This window comes from Pieris rapae, chromosome 21, assembly GCF_905147795.1.
Source record: "Pieris rapae chromosome 21, ilPieRapa1.1, whole genome shotgun sequence".
NCBI classification, from domain to species: Eukaryota; Metazoa; Arthropoda; class Insecta; order Lepidoptera; family Pieridae; genus Pieris; species Pieris rapae.
In genome coordinates, this window is record NC_059529.1 from 1040308 (window position 1) to 1059189 (window position 18882).

Consider the following 18882-nt stretch of genomic DNA (forward strand, 5'->3'; position numbering starts at 1 on the left):
TATAAAAGTGCTAACCAAAAGTTTACATAAAATATTAGATGTCTCATTGATTTATAACCATTTTGAAATATGGGTTTGAATCTTTAAGTTTGACACTTAATGCAATGTTTATTGACATTCACTAAAGAAAGACTAATGCCTAATATAAGGGGTGGAAAAATTGATGAAAAAATATTATGATGGTTTTTACAATTAAAAGCAATTCTATAAAGATAATTCCAGTAAATTTTTTAAACATAACGCGTCCGCCATTACATGAATACTTGGCAGCTAAAAAATTGTGAAGAGAAGTGTTTTTTAGTTAGCTTAATGATGGTAGAAAATTTAGTTAGGTAATGATTTCTGTATAGGAAACACGAAACATACAAGTCTAAAGTAGCCATGTAGCGTGAATCTTTTATATCAAATCCATGACGTGTTTTAAAGAATGATTTGTATAAAAATCTTGATTGATATTGTAGTGTATGATAATTTATCAATGGAATTTGAGATAAAGTTAATTTTAGTTAAATATTAACTCATGTCTGCTACTCGTGCTTGATAATAATTGACCTTAGGGTCTGTAATTATCTTAAATACGATATAATTTTGAGCGTAATCGACCTTTACCCCGGAATTTGTGCAAATAGATAATGTCTTGTTAAGTCAATAGATAAAGTCCTATGAAATTAGTGTAATTTATTTTCAATTAAGGGACAAATAAGATATTGAAAATATATTATATGATACTTCAAGCGATTGCTTATTAAAGTATGAAACTACCGATTGCAGCGCAATCTGCCGGGCTGATTTGTAAATCTAAATCCAGGGCTCCACCTAAACGCATGCAAAAATCACTCAAATCGGTTCAGCTGTTTAAGAGGAGATTAGTGACATACACACATAAAGTAGAATTATATACATGTTAGCTATCCTATCCTTTAATTTGAATCAAACTGCGTGAAAATTTGATTGAAATCGGTTTAGCAGTTTAGGAATCTATAGCGGACAAATGACGTGACGCGTAATTTATTAAGATAATAATGATAATCCAGTGGCGCTCCGACTCCTTGATGGGTTTTGGTCTTTGGTCTAAGCATCTGCTAGATAATCAAAACTTTCTGAGTGTTATGCTGTACTGTACCAAAGTGCGGTAATTATTCTATTAGACCATTTAACGAAGTTGGTCTAGTAGTCTGAGATCTTCATCACTGAGATCGTATGTTCGAACCGGCTAAACACCTTTTCTTCGTGCGCATTTAACACTCGCTCGTAGGGTTAAGGAAAAAGTCACGAAAAAATCGGCGCGTGCGAGTTTTGACAGAAAAATCGACGGCGTGTGTCAGATTCAGTAGGTTCACTTACTTGTCTATTGGTGGATGGCAATGATCATGAAACATACAGAAATGTAAGGCTTGAACCGCTAAGTTTCTTTCTAAACTGTCATGCACAGATTATCTCCATTTCGCTGTTACTAAACACATGTTCATGTTCATTCATATAACGCGTTTTCGTTTAACGCGATTTCTATCGCCCTTATAACGCGGATATTCATTAAGTTATATTTATGGTGTTTGTATTTTTATTATGATTTGTCATGTCCATAAGATTTGCGTACCGTTAAAATTTTTACAATAACTTTATGAAATTCGTTTAGTCATTGAATTGTCCAAAAAGGCGTTTTACGATAATACTGCTATAACGTTGCCCTAGTCTATCGCGTTATAGGGGTGATTACTTTACTTCGTATTTATTTAAAGAATAATAATAATAATCTTTATTTATTTTCTCACAAAAACTTACAAAACTTCATACATGATATGTTACAACTATTTATTAATGTAATTAGAATTTAGAATCTCCGAAGTTTCATTGTATAAGTTTTTAAAATAAAACTTGTTGTTGAAGCATGTTACCTAATCGAAAATCATCGGACCAATTTATTTTTTCAAGTGAATAAACGTTGCATATTGTTCGGAATTGCTTCGTTGATACGCCATTATATGTAACTGGATAGGCATGTACCAACGGCTATTATATTGTGTACGCCCAAACCCATGTCATGTTTGCCTCTAAGTGTAGTGTTTGCCTCTCACATTAAAAATTGTATTTTGTGTTTGTTTGTACCAATGTGTGCCTAGCGTTATCACAATCCATTTTTGATCATTTGAGATAGACTATCTATTACATGCCAATAACCAATCGACGGATTGTAATAGCCATCTGTCGATACAATCTATCGATGGTAGGTCGGATCGGTGTATAGACCTTTGTATGAAAATGACAGTTCAACTATGCCAATAGTTTTTAAAATATTTAAAAGCTATTTCATATGTTTTAAACATAGACATGTATATTTTAATATTATTTGTACGGTTTTATTTACTTTATCTGGTTTATATTGATTATCAAATATGCGTGTAAAGAGCGAAGAGATTGCGCTCTATTCGTCACCAAAAATGGATTGTCTGCCTAGTGTTTGGTTATTGGGATGCAGATAGGAAATCGATCGACTGTCACGGTCTGATCTCAGACTGTTTTCAATCTTAGATTGTGGATTAATTATTGGATTCAGGCCTAGTATGGCATTTTTTAACTATCTACAATCAGCCTCTTGGCTTTTATCATATTTTGTGATGTGTCATATTGACGTTTTGTTTCTTTACTAGCTGCAAAATGAGACCCAGGTCAATCGGGGTTTTCTCTCTATGTTTTTTTTGTATTATCTGTTAAAGCCCGCCAAATTGTATTGTCCATCGGCTTGATCCATTGGCGTTGATTTAAGTGGAGTCTTTGCGGCCCCTTTGCCCCCCCTATAAAAACTCCTTCGGGATATATCGTAGAATAAATTTCTAAGCATATTTCATCGTTTAATCACATGATTGGATTGTAACATTGACCTGGGACCATCGTTGATAAAGATGAGTAACTAACTATTATGTAATCTTTATGAGACATTTTATGTATATAGCGATCGTAATTTGTAAATCGTGTAACTCAGCGTTTAATAATTTAATATACATTTAATGGGCATGTAATGTCTCTTGTTTTACAAGACGATTTGATAGAGATAGATTTGTTTGATAGAATGGAAATACTGGTATCTAGTTTATTTTTGAATAAGGCCGTTCAAGTGTTACATAAGTGCTATAAGACCGGAGTCCTTTGATTTTCTTATTTGGTGATTACGTCAACAGTAATGATTTACACTGATGTATTTCCGAACCAATTTGACTTAGAGTCTTTCAAGAAAAGAGCGTTGGGATTCCTAAAAGGCCGACAGCGAGTGCGAGTGGGCGGTGGTATCACTTAACATCAGGTGAGCCTCCTACTCGTCTGCGTCATGAAACATAAAAAAAAAACTTTTTGACACATATTACCCATACATTGTCTATGCTTGAAAACGAAATGCATTTTCGAGGATTCCTACAAAACGTTTCTGTACTATTCTTTTTGAGAGCTTTGCTATCTTTTCCTGACAGGGGCGGGGCAGGGAGGCGGGGGGTGATAAATTTCAGTAAATCTGCTTACGTAATAGCTGGACGGCCCCTAAGAATGGTTATTATTACTGATTTTATAAAGTGATTTGTATTCGTCACCCATCATTGTTGGCCTAGTGGCTTCAGCGTGCGACTCTTATCCTTGATATCGTAGCTTCGTAGGCTGTGTACCAATAAACTCTTTACCATGTGGGCATTTAACATTCGTTGGCACTGTGCAGGAAAACATCATGAGTAACTTCCCTTAGTCCCAGAAAACGACGGCGTGTATCAGGCACGGGTTAGAAATCTGAAGCCTAGACCTCAAAACGTTCAAGGCTCAAGGGCAGCCTCACCGCTATTACCGCTTTTACCGCCACCATGCTGTTGGAACACACCCGCCTCACCAGAGATAATGGTCGCACCAGCGCTAAGTTGAATTTCTAAGTCTAACCCTGAATGTGCTTTTCATTTCAAACTTAAATCTATCTTTGCAATAAAGTAGTGCCTCATGTCGATTTGTCATCGATCTAATGCGAACAGTTTATCTGTAGGTTATCGTACATAGTACTATGTTGCTAAGTTAAATTCGTTTTAACGCTAATTTGATAACGTTGTACATTGAGGACACGGGTTATCTTAAAAGTAATTAAATCTACGATTTTTGACCTCTACTACGTATAAGAACAGTTTAGGTATTATCACAGTCATCCTTCCCTATAACGCGGTAGATCCGGACCGTGTTATAGGAAATCGCGTTTTAGGAGTATTCTCGTTAAAAAAATTAAATACAAGAAAAAGACGTGTAAGACATGTTTCTAAATTTTTTCCTACCTTCCTCCCTCAGAATTTTCATACAAAATATGTAACGTTCCGAGACTTATTTATTTGTAATAATATGTATGTGTATATATTATATTTACAAGCACGATTGCATCGTGTTAAAGTACTAACTTCTTATCACGGCGTACTTTTGTTTTGTATGTTAATGTTAATATTTTTAATTTGTTAATATTCCATCGAAAACATAACTAGTGAAAACACGAAGTATCCAACGCAGTTCTCCACCATGAAAAGTATTGAGATCCAAGTACATACGTTAATTAATTCTTTAAATTAAGGAACTTTAAAGGGAGCGAAGTGTTTTCCTTGTTTTATACACTAACTAATAAACACTAATAGTATTCTAAATTTGAAGTTTCTGTCTACTAGAATGGCGTTAGTTTTGATGATTGGTATGTCAGCGAGTGAGTGGCAAAACTAAGAAATTTGATTAGTTATTATTCTTAAACTACTGGGTCAATTTGAATGCTGGATAACTGAAATCTCCAGGCTTCTACTTATATTTGTGCTTAAATCAGAGATTTAATTGAATTTCTAGACAGTTAATAATATATGTATCGATATTCAATCAAGTGACATATCAACAACAGAGATATTGCGGGTCGAAAATGTTAGGAACTTGCGTTGAGAAAAGAATTGAACGGCCGTGCCGCAGTTTTGTTCGACTTGGCGCACTGCCGCACCCCCAGATTTTATAAATGCATTGTTATACTCAATAAAACTGTTTTTAGAGCAGTGTTTCCAAATATTTTTAGTCCCATACCCCACTTTGAGATCTTTTAGAACATCAAATTCATTGCTTTCGCGCACCACTCCCATGTGGAACCAGGTCAAGTACTTCCGAACCAATTTGACTCTGGTCAAAGAGAAGAGAGTACCAAGTCTTAGAAAGCCGGCAACGCACTCGAACCCTTTGACATGGAGTGTCCATATCACTTAACATCAGTTGAGCCCGTTTGCCCCCTGTTTTATAAAAGAAATACGCAAAGACTGACGCCATAGAATATGCCCAAACTCGAATAGAATATAGCCACATGCTTATAAGTCTGTATCATACATATTTCAATTATCCGTTTTAAGTTATAAATTGGAAAAATAATTAGCTTGTCAAATGAAAAACAGCGTAATTAGTTGTCAAATTGATTTTTTTCACGTTTATTGTTTTAGAAAAACAATTTTATTTTTTTATATTACAACGCGTTTTCTTATGGAGTAAGCGACCACGGATCCTATCTTGCTAGGACCTCGCAATTTTAACCCCATATTAAAATGTATCAAAGATTTGGTATATGGTAACGTGGACGCCATAAAAAATTAATCATACGGCAAAAAAATCATATGACGTGACTGCTGCTGCCGAGACAGTTGCATGACCAACCAGTGACCTATTTACATACTCTGCCCACATCCTGGCTGTGTTTTTGGATTAAGCTTGTATCACGCTGTTTCATGAAGGAAACAGACAGCATTTTTATGTACATACTTGGCTGCAAGAACTCTGATCCTCTACCAAATACATGCCAGTTTCCTCACGATGTTCTTCATAGAGTTAAAGCTGTATTTACATTGAGTTCATCGTAATTTTTAACGTATGCTCGCGTGTTCATTATAAACTACGCAAAATTATCCGCATTGCAGGTTCACAGTATAGCGTTAAATTTATTTCTACATTATTTAGAAAGTGTCTTTTTCTTTCATTATGCAACTAAATATATCTCTATCTTTTTCTGTCAAATTGTGTTTACGTTGTGCTGAAAAAGGACAAAGACGGCAATGATACTGTTTTGTCCCTTGCGTTGACAAATGATTTTATAAAAATTAATTTATTGGTCTTCTGTATATTATTAAATTATCCTGCTAGTTTGTGTTGACCGAGTTGAAGGCACCGAGAGGAAATTACGAATTTCGAGTTTTAGGATGCGTGTAAACGTGACCTTATAGTAATGAAGAACATGTTTAAAGATATATGCAGTATACGCGACCTTTATATACAGTATATCTTCAAATAACAGGGGACATTTTTCAATACTCCAAAAGAACATCGAAGAACTGGAAGCGGCGGCGCACGCTCGGCCGTTTTGTTTTTTATTTCCTTGATGAACGGATGTTTTGCTTGTAAGCTCACATTGAACTGCTACTGAAATGTTCACGCGGTTTCTGAGGCATTTGCCGCAGCAGACGTTTAGTGTGGACATGCCTAGGCCGAGACAAGCCTACGAGCGCCCGAGCCATCAGCTGTCGGCTTTTTGATTTTCTCAAAGGCCGCGTACTCTGTAGGCTCGGGCTTACCGCGCGCGACCGTCTCGCGAGAAGTTTCCTCGCGCGGCAAATGCCTCGCGAGTATACTCGGTCTGTGTGGACGCGCCTATTGTCAAATAGGGGCAGTCCCGTACGAAACGTGGCGTCTGGTCACATAGATATACACATTGTAACAATACGTAACTCGATAACGAAGCGTTTAGTCTACGTATTGATAACGCTGGGCTTTAAATAGCCGTCCTACAATAGAATGCACTTACGGCCTAGTAAACTAAATACGTAAAGTGACTAACTCATTGAGTTTTGTACTGTTTTTTCGCAAACCGTACTCATTTCAAATCAAAGGATTTGTTTTCAATTTCCTAAAACCTACCAATTCAGGAGTAAAGACTCCTGAATTGGTAGGTTTTAGGAAATTGATAACGAAACAGTAACTAAATTTTCAAAACCATGATAAACCGAAATTTAAATTCCAAATATATTTAATAAATTATTAAATGGCTAACAAAACAAAACACAGTTTTAGAGCAATCATCTCGCATAGAACGTGAGTGGCAGGAGTGATAAGCCATGGCTCCTTCCAGAGTTTCCCTGACGTAAACTGTTGTATATACGCAGTTAGACACCGCGTCTTCTCCAAGGTCATTTCAATGTTTACTAATATCTAATACTGGTTATGTACTACGCGTTTGACGCGGTTACAGAATGGGCGACGCGCCAAGAGATAGTGAAAGCGTCTCGAAATATGGCAACGGACAATTTTTCGTGATGAACTCATAAAAACCGTCAACTCTGCTAAAAGGCGCTTGATTCCGATGTATTACTGCGTTATACATTTTAATCGATATCGGAAGAATTAAAATAATTTATAGTTACATAATGTTTTGAACTGCTTCCTAATGTGGGGCCCATGCCCCACAGGGTCTTGGGGCATTTGATTGTTATAATAATAATAATAATAGCCTTTTTTATCGGACATTTCGGCATATTCTTTATTTTTATTTTTCGTAGATTGATTCTTTCTTCCATTTCTGCTTGTCCGCTTGCCAGGTGGCAAAGGCTTCCTCCAATCTACTCCATTCTGGCCTTTCTAAGGCCACTCTACCCCATGTTGTTCCCTAACCTGGGTAGAGTTTGTTTACTGTTTTCTTTATAATGTTGTTTTTTATTTATTTTTGGAGGGTTTCGGTCTAATTCCCCACGGGGACCAGCCGGGTTGGGGCTTTTGTTGTTGTTTTCTCTGTTACTATTTATCTTAATCTTAATCTCGTCTTACCGGTGTCTGCTAATTTCTATAATTTATGTTGCTCAGATGGTTTTTCAGTCAAAGATGAGGATCTTGCCCTCATATACTCAAATTTGATTGTTATACCATTCGAAAATGTATTAAAATTATTTGGATTATGAATTTCGGTTTTTCATTGTTTTGAAAAATAGTTACTGTTTCGATATCAATTTCCTAGTGATTTGTTCCTAGAGCTACTAATTGAGTTTCTTAAGTCAATAATCCATTTTTTAAAATTAAATATTATGTATAACATAAGCCAATTTTAGAAGTGGTGGCATGACACAAAAAGGTTGAAAACACTGGTTTAAAGAATCTGTAAGATTAGATTATGTTACATACATATCCTTAAGAAATATATACATATATGTTACTAAGACTACAAAATATTGGGAGCTTCCCAATGGGGCATGCGTCGAAATTTTGCATCTGTTTCATTGCGTAGTCTTCTGACATTAGTTGTATAGCGATATTCTTATACATATACGGAAAAGTTGCGTACATGGAAAGAAAAATCCATCCAGTCAAGGCGGAAGCGCCTGGTCTGGAGACAGTTTATTTATTTATTTATTTATTGTTGACTATGCTTACACAATATATGTATGAGTTAATATCAGAAGAACTCATATTAGATATCAGTAATTAAATAATTTTACAACTCATTAGCAATATATTACTTCTATTTAATTTTACAAAGCAAACTAATTGTCTTTTACTGTAAATTTTTAGAAGTTTTTATATCTTAATACGTAGATAATGAGGACAATGTACCATTTCAAAGACAACAAACTCTACACGAGCATATCATTCTCCATGGTCAACACGCGTGATGCATTGGCACGTGCCATAGATTATATTAATTATTCATATAAGTGCCCTTTGTTTTTATCTATACACATCTAATGTTTTAAATTAAAAAAACTAGAAGGAAAAACTATATAACATTGAGTGCACTAGACCTCATACTAGGAATCGACACCGGGAATCGGAGATAGTCGGTTCCATTTGAAATATTATTTTAGATACACTATTATTATTGCGTATCTAATAGTTCGTATTTCTGAACCAAGTCGACTTAAGAGTCCTTCAAGGAATGAGCGGCCCAATTCTTGAAAGGCCGGCAACGCAATTGCCTTCTATTACATAAATTCTACATAGCATAAAAAACGTCTAATTAAACTACAGTTGCAAAAGAATAGTTTCGGTTTGGATAGGTTTTTTTTTTTTTTTTTTTTTATTGATAAAGATTGCCAACGCTCGGCACACTGATACATTGGTAAAAACAAACACAAAATACAATTTTGAATGTGATGAGCAATTAGAGGCAAACATGACATTCATTTAGAGCACATACAAAAATCAATCGTAACAATTTTTAAACAAAACAAACATTACAAAAAAGAAACAATTACAAAAAACTAAACCAAAATCGATTTTAAAGTGTGAGGGGAGCAACTCTGGATATCCAGACCTAACTTGTTTATCAGAATGCTTAATCTGGACACCGGAGAGCTTTGACCAAAACGCGTCCTACGGAAAGGAGGGACAAATGAAATAACGGGATGCCTAGGGGATCGAGAGGGTACATGAATCTTAAATTTAGAAAGAAGGTTCGGACAATCAATCTTATTATTGAATATCTTTGCTGCAAATGATATATCAATAATTTTTCTGCGATTCTCCAATGACATCATATTAAAGTGTGCCAGCCTGGTTTCGTACGTTGGCAACTTTTTTTTCGAGATGCCACTGGAGAAAAGCAGATGCCACAGTAACCTCTTTTGTAATCTCTCGAGTCGTAGCATGTGCGTCGCATAATGCGGCCTCCATACAACTGAACCATATTCTAGAATGCTCCGCACGAGGCTATTGTATAATAGTATTTTTGATTTGATGCTACGAAATCCTTTAGTATTTCTTATGACAAAACCAAGCATTCTAGAAGCTTTCTTAACTATAAAGTCTTGGTGTTCTGAGAACGTTAGCTTATTGTCATAAATTACCCCCAAGTCACGAATCACTCTTTCCTCTCGAAGTACTACGCTACCTATATGATAGTTGTGGATTAAAATATCCCTTTTTCTTGCAAAACGAATAAAGTGACACTTTTGGACATTTAGCTCCATACCATTAGAGACACACCATGAGGTCACTTCATTCAGATCAGATTGGAGCATCGAGCAATCATCGGAGCTACTGATAACACGGCAAAACTTGAGATCATCTGCGTACATGTACTCCTTAGAATGCTTAAAACAAGTTGTTAAATCATTTACAAATATATTAAATAGTATTGGCCCTAAATGAGAGCCCTGTGGTACACCGGAGGATATTTTATGTATTGTGGAGCTAAAGCCGTTAACGACAACGAAAAATTCGCGATTACTTAAATAAGATTCAATCCATTTAAGAAAACGCGGTGATACGCCATAGCTAGACAACTTATTTAAAAGTATAGAGTGAGGAACTCGATCGAAAGCCTTGCTGAGGTCTGTATAAATCGTATCAACTTGGAGACCACGATCCAAAGCATCACTTAGGAATTCAGTATACTCAACTAGGTTAGTTGTGGTTGATCTACGTTGCATAAACCCATGTTGTGATAAAGCAATTAACTGTTCAAAGTGTTTATAAAGATAGGGACATACTAGAGACTCAAGTATTTTAGCAAAGGAGGAAAGAATAGAAATGGGTCTATAATTAGCAACTAGCTCTTTTTCCCCCGACTTATAGATAGGTACCACTTTAGCCATTTTCCATTTGTCCGGAAAAACTCCTAAGTTAAGAGATTTATTATAAATTGTAAGTAGAGGTTCCACCAAATACTTAGCACATTTGCGTATAAAAATGGGCGGAATATCGTCTGGGCCAGCGCCCTTATACTCGTCCAAGTGTGTTAGTTTCTTAAGAAGATTTTCATAATTCAAAGCCGGCGGACACAAGTAAAGAGCACTATTATCAAGTTTAGAAAAAAAGGATTTCTGTTCCTTGTTATGCCTAAAATTAATGTTATTACTAGGAGTATATACAGTTTTAAAATGAGTGGAAAATAGTTCGCAGACTCGGTAACCGTCAGAGGCAGAAGTGTATCCATCTGACATAGCCAAGGGGTAAGAACTATTGCCGCAGCGTTTGCTTTTTACATATGACCAAAAATATTTAGGGTTTGCGTCTATTTTATTTTCTATATCGGAGATATACCGCTTATAGTAATCACTGGCCATTTTCTTGCATCTTTTACTAAGTAAAGTCAATTCTAGCCCGTCCCTTGCGTTTTTATATTTTTTATAACGTAGTCTTATTTTATTCTTCTCTTTTAAAGTTCGAATTAAATTCCGATCAAACCATGGGGGATAGCGGTTATTACTAGGTTTGCTTAAAGGAACGTAATTATTGATTATATCTCGTATCTTCAAATAAAAAACATTTACAATCAAGTTTATGTCGTCAATCCCAGCGAAAAGTTTCTCCCAATCACATTTTGTTAGCTCAATAAAGATATTGTCATAGTTAGCTTTACGGAAATTACGCTTAGTCGTGACTATGTTAAAAGGTAATTCAGGATTTCTGGACAGGGAAATTTCAATATCCAAGGGAGGATGTAGTTTATCTATAACGCTTAAAACACCACACGAATTGCTCACCTCACACGATGGCAGATTTGTAAGTACAAGGTCTAGAATTCTGTTACAATTATTAAGGATAGAATTATGTTGCTTTAGATTATTAGTGTCTATGAAATCGACAAATGGTTGACATGAAGGAGGGACATAAAATTCACCACTAGAATTGCTCCAGCGTATATCTCTTAAATTGAAGTCACCAACAATACAATGATGTACAGAGTGTTCGAAAATTTTATTGCAATTTGTGGTGAATTTTTTTAACATAGAATAGTTGACGGGCGGAGGAAAGTAAACTACACAGAAATCAATTTGATGAAGGCAACGTGGCGCCGGCAGTTCCACTCGAACCCAGATTTCTTCTAAATCAGATTCCCAACTAATCATTCTTTTGGATTTAAGTTTCTTTGAGATCGCAATAATGGTGCCACCTCCATCTTTTTTGTGGGAGTTTAAGGTCTCAGACCGATCCCGCCTGTAAACCACATACCGTCCATCAAACAGCTCTGAGCTATATATCGAGTCTTTTAACCATGATTCAGTTAAAATTATAATATCATAAGTGTTACAAAGTAATTGGGTGTAGAAAGAATGCGTTTTAGTTCTTAAACCTCTAGCATTTTGGTAATATATACTTAGATTAAATACACTTGTTATATTCGGTTTTTGGTAGTTACAATCGATTTTGTTTACATTGTGTGGGGTGCCCACTGTTCAACATATATTTATAAAACAAGCTTAGCGTACTTATGATAAGCGACTTAATATGTCTACGCTTTTAACATGGAGGAAGTTTGATTCTGCGTTTTTTCGCATGAAAACACGGCCGTTGCGCACCCATACGTAGCTGTACTTTAGTTCCTTTGCTTTCTGCCTAGCAGCGGCATGTAATACCTTATTTTCAGGCGTTAAGTGCTCCACCACATAGACAGCAGACTTCGCAATGCCACCAATGCCCAAGTGACTAGAGTTTAGTTTATTGTCCTTATTCGCTTTGTTGAACTTTATGGAAGCCGCGATAAACTCGTCGCGTAGACGCGGGCTACTAAACTTAGCTAGAATGGAGCGAGGACGATTCGATTTGCTGTCTAGTTTAGCGACTCTGGAGCAGTAGTGGATATCTTGTTCATTGACAGGGCACTCGATGACATTCCCAACTTGCTGGATAATTTTGGTTAGGTTTTCACCTCTGTGTTCCGGGACACATTGAATTTCTATATTTGCTGCGCGGGAAAGTTGGTCAAATTGGGCAAGTTTCGCAGTCAGCGTCATGTTCTCAGCTCGCAGGGATTCATTATCCCTTTTGAACTCTTGCAACATATTATTAGCCTGTGAAGCGCATTCGGACTTAATTTTCTCTAACGTGTTGGTCGTGTTGGTCACCTGTTCTTCCACTTGCAAAAGTTGGCCCTCCCAGGTACTCATACGATTTTCAAGAGATACTATGTCATCCCTGAGTTTCCGCGTCACCTCGAAAATAGCGGCGTTGAGGTCGTCCCGCCATTGCTGCCTCAGATCTGCGAGTTTACCATCCATATATTTAGTCAGCATATCAGTATCGACGTTTAATGAGGATGCTAAACTTGTTTTTGGTGACACTGATGAAGTAGGAGTAATCTTCTTGCTCTTGCAGGCCGAGCACTTCCACTTTTTCCTATTCATCGGAAGAATTCTTTTAAAATCAGATTCCGATAGATCAGCGCAGAAGAAATGCAACACAGTGAGGCAAGATGTGCATTTAATCATTTCAGCATCAGAGACATGTTTTAAGCATTTGCCACAATCCATCTTGTATTATTTAAAAAAAAAAATTAAATAATACCAAAAAAAATAAAATATAATAATGTTACAATGGTCGACGAACAGTTTTGATCTCACGTCGTATTGATTTGAGTACCACGACTTGAACGCTGCGCCACTACGGCGTTGACTTTACAGGTGAATATATAGTACAATTTCTTGAGATACTATAACACTATATAGTGACTAATGCAAGATTTATCGCAAGTCACGTTTACACTTTACATCAAGTCCCACAAGTTTTGGCAATTGCATTTATTATGTATTATTATTTGTTATGCATTTAACTAACTGTCGTAAAGTTTGAATGTTATCCTTTCTCGATATTATGATCTCAAAATACCTTTAAGGTCATTTCAAAAATGTTAGTTAGTTAAATTGAAATCACTTAGGCACAGCACAAACTTTAAACTAAGGTTTTAAAAATAACTAGAAAAACATCGCACATTCACCGTATCACAAGTCACTCACTGTTTACTTGTTTTACAAACTTAGGTTAGTTTATATTATGTCGCACGAATTACATACGCGCTCACGCGTGAACGGTTGCGAATCAACTCTGCGATAGGTTAAGATGTTGCTGAAGATTGTTAGTGTATAAAATTGTATCGATACTGAAAAGTGTGGTTTTGGAAAGTTTTTAGTATAAAGCTTATATTAATGTATTCATTTATTGCAATCATTAAGACGTAATAAACGTAATCGTTATACGTATGCTTGCGCGTCATGCGTTTAACAAAATTACGATGAATGCAGTGTATGTAGCTTTAACTCTATGAGGAACATCGTGAGGAAACTGGCATGTTTTTGGTAGAGGATCAGAGTTCTTATAGCTAAGTATGGAGATATATAAAAATGCTGTCTGTTTCCTTCATGAAACAGCGTGATACAAGCTTAATCCAAGAACACAGCCAGAATGTGATGTGGGCAGAGTATGTAAATAGGTCACTGGTGCTACCACCGCTTGTTCATGTAATTGTCTCGGCAGCAGCAATCACGTCATATGATTTTTTGCCGTATGATTAATTTTTTATGGCGTGTGTAAGATACGAACCCATGCTTAATTACTATATACTAAAAGTTTGATAGATTTTAATATGGGGTTAAAATGAGAGGAGCAAGTGGAGATCCGTCATCGCCTACTCTTTCAGAAAAAGGTGTGGTAATAAATAAACTAAAAAGAAAATAGTTTAATCAGAGAATTATATTTTTCCAAAACGATAACAATATTGGTGGAATAATTTCAATTTGACAATTAATTACTTTGGTTTTCATATGACAAGTTAATTATTTTTCCAATTTAAAATTCAATTTCTGTCATGAATACAGATAGTAATTGAAATTTGTGTGATACAGACTTATAAGCATGTGGCCATATTCTATTCGAGTTTGGGCATATTCTATGACGTCAGTCTGCCTTGTTGGCCAGACAACAGATCAGAGAGATAATTAGGGGATTTTTTTTATAAAACAAACGTTCTCAACTGATATTAAGTGATATTAATGAACAATGCCAAGGGGTTCGAGTGCGTTGTCGGCTTTCTTAGACTTGGTACCCTCTTATTTTGGAGCACCATAGTCAAATTGGTTCGGAAGTACTTGAGCTGGTTCCACATGGCAGTGGTGCTCGGCAGCAAAAAAGTTGTTCAAAAAGATCTGGCCAGACTATGGGTTGACCTACTTGCTGTGAACTGCATGAAACGTGACTGTATTTATTCGATATTGCCTGCCAAAGGGAATTTGCAGGAGGCCTTAACTCTGTCGGAGTTATGGCGTGCACTGACGTTAAATATAATAAACTTAGTGTAAGCCTTATAACAGCAATCGAATATATATATTTATTTTAATGACTGCGCTAAAATTGTGTTTCATCATTTTAATATGCCCAATAATTTGAACCATAGCCACTTCAAACGTACTGTCATTGTTGCCATGGTTACCATTTCACCAAGCATCGTAACCATGGTAACAAACACGGTTCTATTTTTGGCCTACGTCTTGTATTGGCTGATGTTTTGTCTTATTTTTTCCTGGACGATGTTCAGCTGCGTAGTACGTTATGTAATTGGGACGTGCTCGCGTCTATCGATCAATGATAAAGGTTCATTGACACTATCCCAGATTTAAAATCGTTGGGGAATTGAAATGGAAATCTTTAAATTGTGGATTTTTTGTACGGACATGAGCCTAGGAGCTTTGCGGAATTGGAATCCTCGGAACTGCGGCCGTTACTTGAAGCTTGCGAAGTGCCCAGGAAACTTCTGAGCTTCCGAAAGGAGGTATCAGGTAGGCTGTCTTTAGCCACTTTAAGCACATCGAAATTGTGGTACCACACCACATCTAGCCCATAAAGAGCCGATAAAAAGATTTTGAGGATAAACGCAAGCGCAATTTTTTAATATAACCAAAATATAGATAGTACACGAATCATCCTTACAAAACCTATGAATAGATATATTAAAAAAAAACCATACTGAACACATACAAACACAAAATACACCTATATACAATGCATATGCATCAATAAATAACAATTAGTGTGCACAACATTCAGAAGGAAGTATCCCAATGATAAAGAGAAAGTCAAAATCTTTTCATTTAAGTAACACAATGTACACTTATGAACCTCAATAAAGAAAAACATGTTAAATGCTCCTAATTTTATTTTTATTGCCAGTTCTCAAAAAGGCGTAGAACGGATAAGAAGAATGGAAAAAAAATCTCCGACACTCTTTTTTTAAAGAAATAAATAAATTATATATAAAATGTTAAATTATAAGTAGGATTTAAGTGCTTAAGAATAAATCTACGTCCAAATAGAATTATAAAAACGTTACAAAAGAATATGTTTTGTTTAAGAGTCACGTGTTTGTTCATATGATTGCGAAACATATCGCGAGAGCCCTTATAAATATCACAAGTAAAAATAGACTCACTCAAACTAAAACGGCAATGTGAAATTTTCGTCTCGAGTGCTAGCGTGTCTAAGTGCGGTGTAAGGTCAAGGTTTCGCGCATGCGTTGTTGGGTTATATCCCCACAAAATGTGCGACTCTGCATCTTCTAACGCATTTACTACGGATAGTGATAATAGTTGTTCGGATATATCCTGCAGATGAGATTTATCTGAGGAGGCTGAATAGGAAATTCTCGTATCACCTTGAAAAAACACAACGGTGTACGTCGAGATGATACGGACTATGTTGAACCAACTGCCCATTGAAGTATTTCAGAACCAAGTTTTTTTTACTCCCTTTCAAAGAGAGTAAAAAAAATAAAAAATGCCATCAATTTGTGAGCATGGGTATCATTTAACATCAGATGCCCGTTTGCCCACAGTTCTGTATAAAAAAGACTTCTGAATCTATTTCTTGATAATCATTTGTCAATATAATAGGCGATCAGCGTCCTGTGATTGACAGATGCGTTGACTTTTTGGTTCAAAAGCATGCCTCATGATGTTATCACCGTTCGAGCGAAGGTAAATGGGCGCATGGTAAGTCTATTGGTGCACAGCCGGGTATCGAACCTCGCCGATTCGCACGTTGAAACCACTAGGACAACACTGCTCGTAATAATAAATGTATCCATGACCGATACAGATGTTGCATCGAACATAAGCAGCTGTTAGGAAATTTAGCCCTGACGAAAGATTCGCATGACAACTGGCATTGCCAAGGTGAGCTAGATAACATCTTTCTAAAATAGATAATAATATTCATGGGCTTATATGGCTATGAGAAGATTACATATTTCTAGCGAAAATTTACGTATTTTATAATAATAATTAATTTGCAAGAAAATATAGAGATCGATTAGGTATAAATCCGCTCAATCAGTCATATAAAACTAGGCATGCAGATGTCATATTAATTGCATAAAAAAATTAATGGTAATAGTTGACAAAACTCATAGTCTCAATTTCTCCCTTTAAAAGGCACTTTGCTTTTACAAATTTCATCGCCTTCCACTTGAAGCACTAAACGTCAATCTATTCTGTCTGTGTATCAATTCTGAGAATTGTAATAATTCTATAATATTAACGATATAATAAATTTTCTTCAAGGAAAATATCGTTTCCGTTTTCACATCTTTACCAGACTTATCAATTCACATTCTAACAAATTCGTTACAGATCAAAATGATGCTGATTGTTTAAAAGCACTACTTTTAATTTTGTAAATAAGGCAATAAAGCAAAGTCGATATATATGATTTAGTATATTCAATAGTCTACATACAAGCATTGTAAGTGCTTCAAAGAATTATTTCTTATGTAACATTCCTTATGCAATATCGTTATAACGCGGAATAGATTTGGGAGAACGTTGATCGGATTGGTTATTTGACTCTATTTGTGAACTTAATTTCGTTTTGTTGTGCGTTTTATTGAAGCCAGGAGCTGAGAGGTTTCCTGGCCTTTACAGAGCGACCTTACTTCTCCGACGATTTCTTTTCGCACCTATATCACCGTTTACTTTATGAAGTTTGATGTCTTCTTGTAATATCTTATTTTCATTTAGTACGATAATTTAACATGACGCGGTAAGGTTGTTATCTGTTTTAAACAAAACTGTAATTACTGGTAAATTTAAATAAATAATTAGTTTTTCAATTATATGCTTTTGAAATTTTGCAAATACAAAGAGATTGCTATGTTGACGATTATTCCTACCTCTTGTGTTATCTTATGTTCATTTAGTACGCTCATTTATCATGACGTGTCAAGTTTTTTGTTATCTATTTTACATAAACTAATTATTAATTAATTATATGCTTTTGAAATTTTGCAAATACAAAGAAATTGCAATTTTAACGATTATCAATGTTCAATTGTCAATCAACATTTTATGAATTTTATATTGCAAATAAACGAACGACAAAAAAGTTCCTATACGAAAGTACTAGTAACTCTTCTGTGTAGTTCCATATAAAGTCTTATGCATCATGGCTCCTGTTTGGACCTGTGGTCTTTTGCTCGTTGATGATGCTATATAAAAACCTGGGATTGATGGGCTATCCACCAAGGATTTTCAGTTTTTTTATTATGAAATTTTATTTAAAGCCTGACTAATATCATGAAATTGCGGAAAACTGTTGGAAGTAATTTGTTTAAATGGAAATAATATTTTATTAAAATTTTATGTTTCCCAAAAAAATTTACCTTACAGGAGTTGAATATTCTGTGTGAGTTTTGCCTTGGAATTGGTTTGGGCTGAGGTCAAAGCATTCTAGATGCTTGGCTAGTTTAAGAACTTCAAGGCCGATTCAACCAAATATCCCTGTCTGTTAAAATACTACAAGATCTAATGTTTAACAGCGAAAAACCGTTCAGGCGTATTGATATCTTAAGAGATTGATGTTCGAATTGAAGAATTATTTGTGTTAGATAGAGCAGTGTTAGACGCGTGTTAAACCCGGAAATATTATCTCTGTTATATACACTCGCTCGTACAGTATAGAAAGAATGTGCAGGATTTTAAGATTATTATACCCAATACACATAATTATTACAGAACTTAGCACAAATAAAAAAGGTTGTAAGCGCCATTGGTTTTTATGCGTTAGATCTTTATCGAAGACTTGTAAATTTAATACACAGCAACTGTCTCCTTG

At 35.6% G+C, this 18882-nt stretch overlaps 2 protein-coding genes across 2 annotated transcripts in view; one reads left to right on the forward strand and one right to left on the reverse strand.

Moving 5' to 3' along the window:
- The window catches only part of LOC110996130 (S-adenosylmethionine decarboxylase proenzyme), a 33723-nt gene that overhangs the window by 1280 nt on the left and 13561 nt on the right, over positions 1–18882 (forward strand). The gene's annotated exons all lie outside the window — the stretch shown is intronic.
- Positions 12200–13823, reverse strand: LOC111001778. Its single transcript, XM_045632795.1, has one exon. It carries the CDS (start codon positions 13254–13256, stop codon positions 12216–12218), a length of 1041 nt encoding a protein of 346 aa, XP_045488751.1. The 5' UTR covers positions 13257–13823; the 3' UTR covers positions 12200–12215.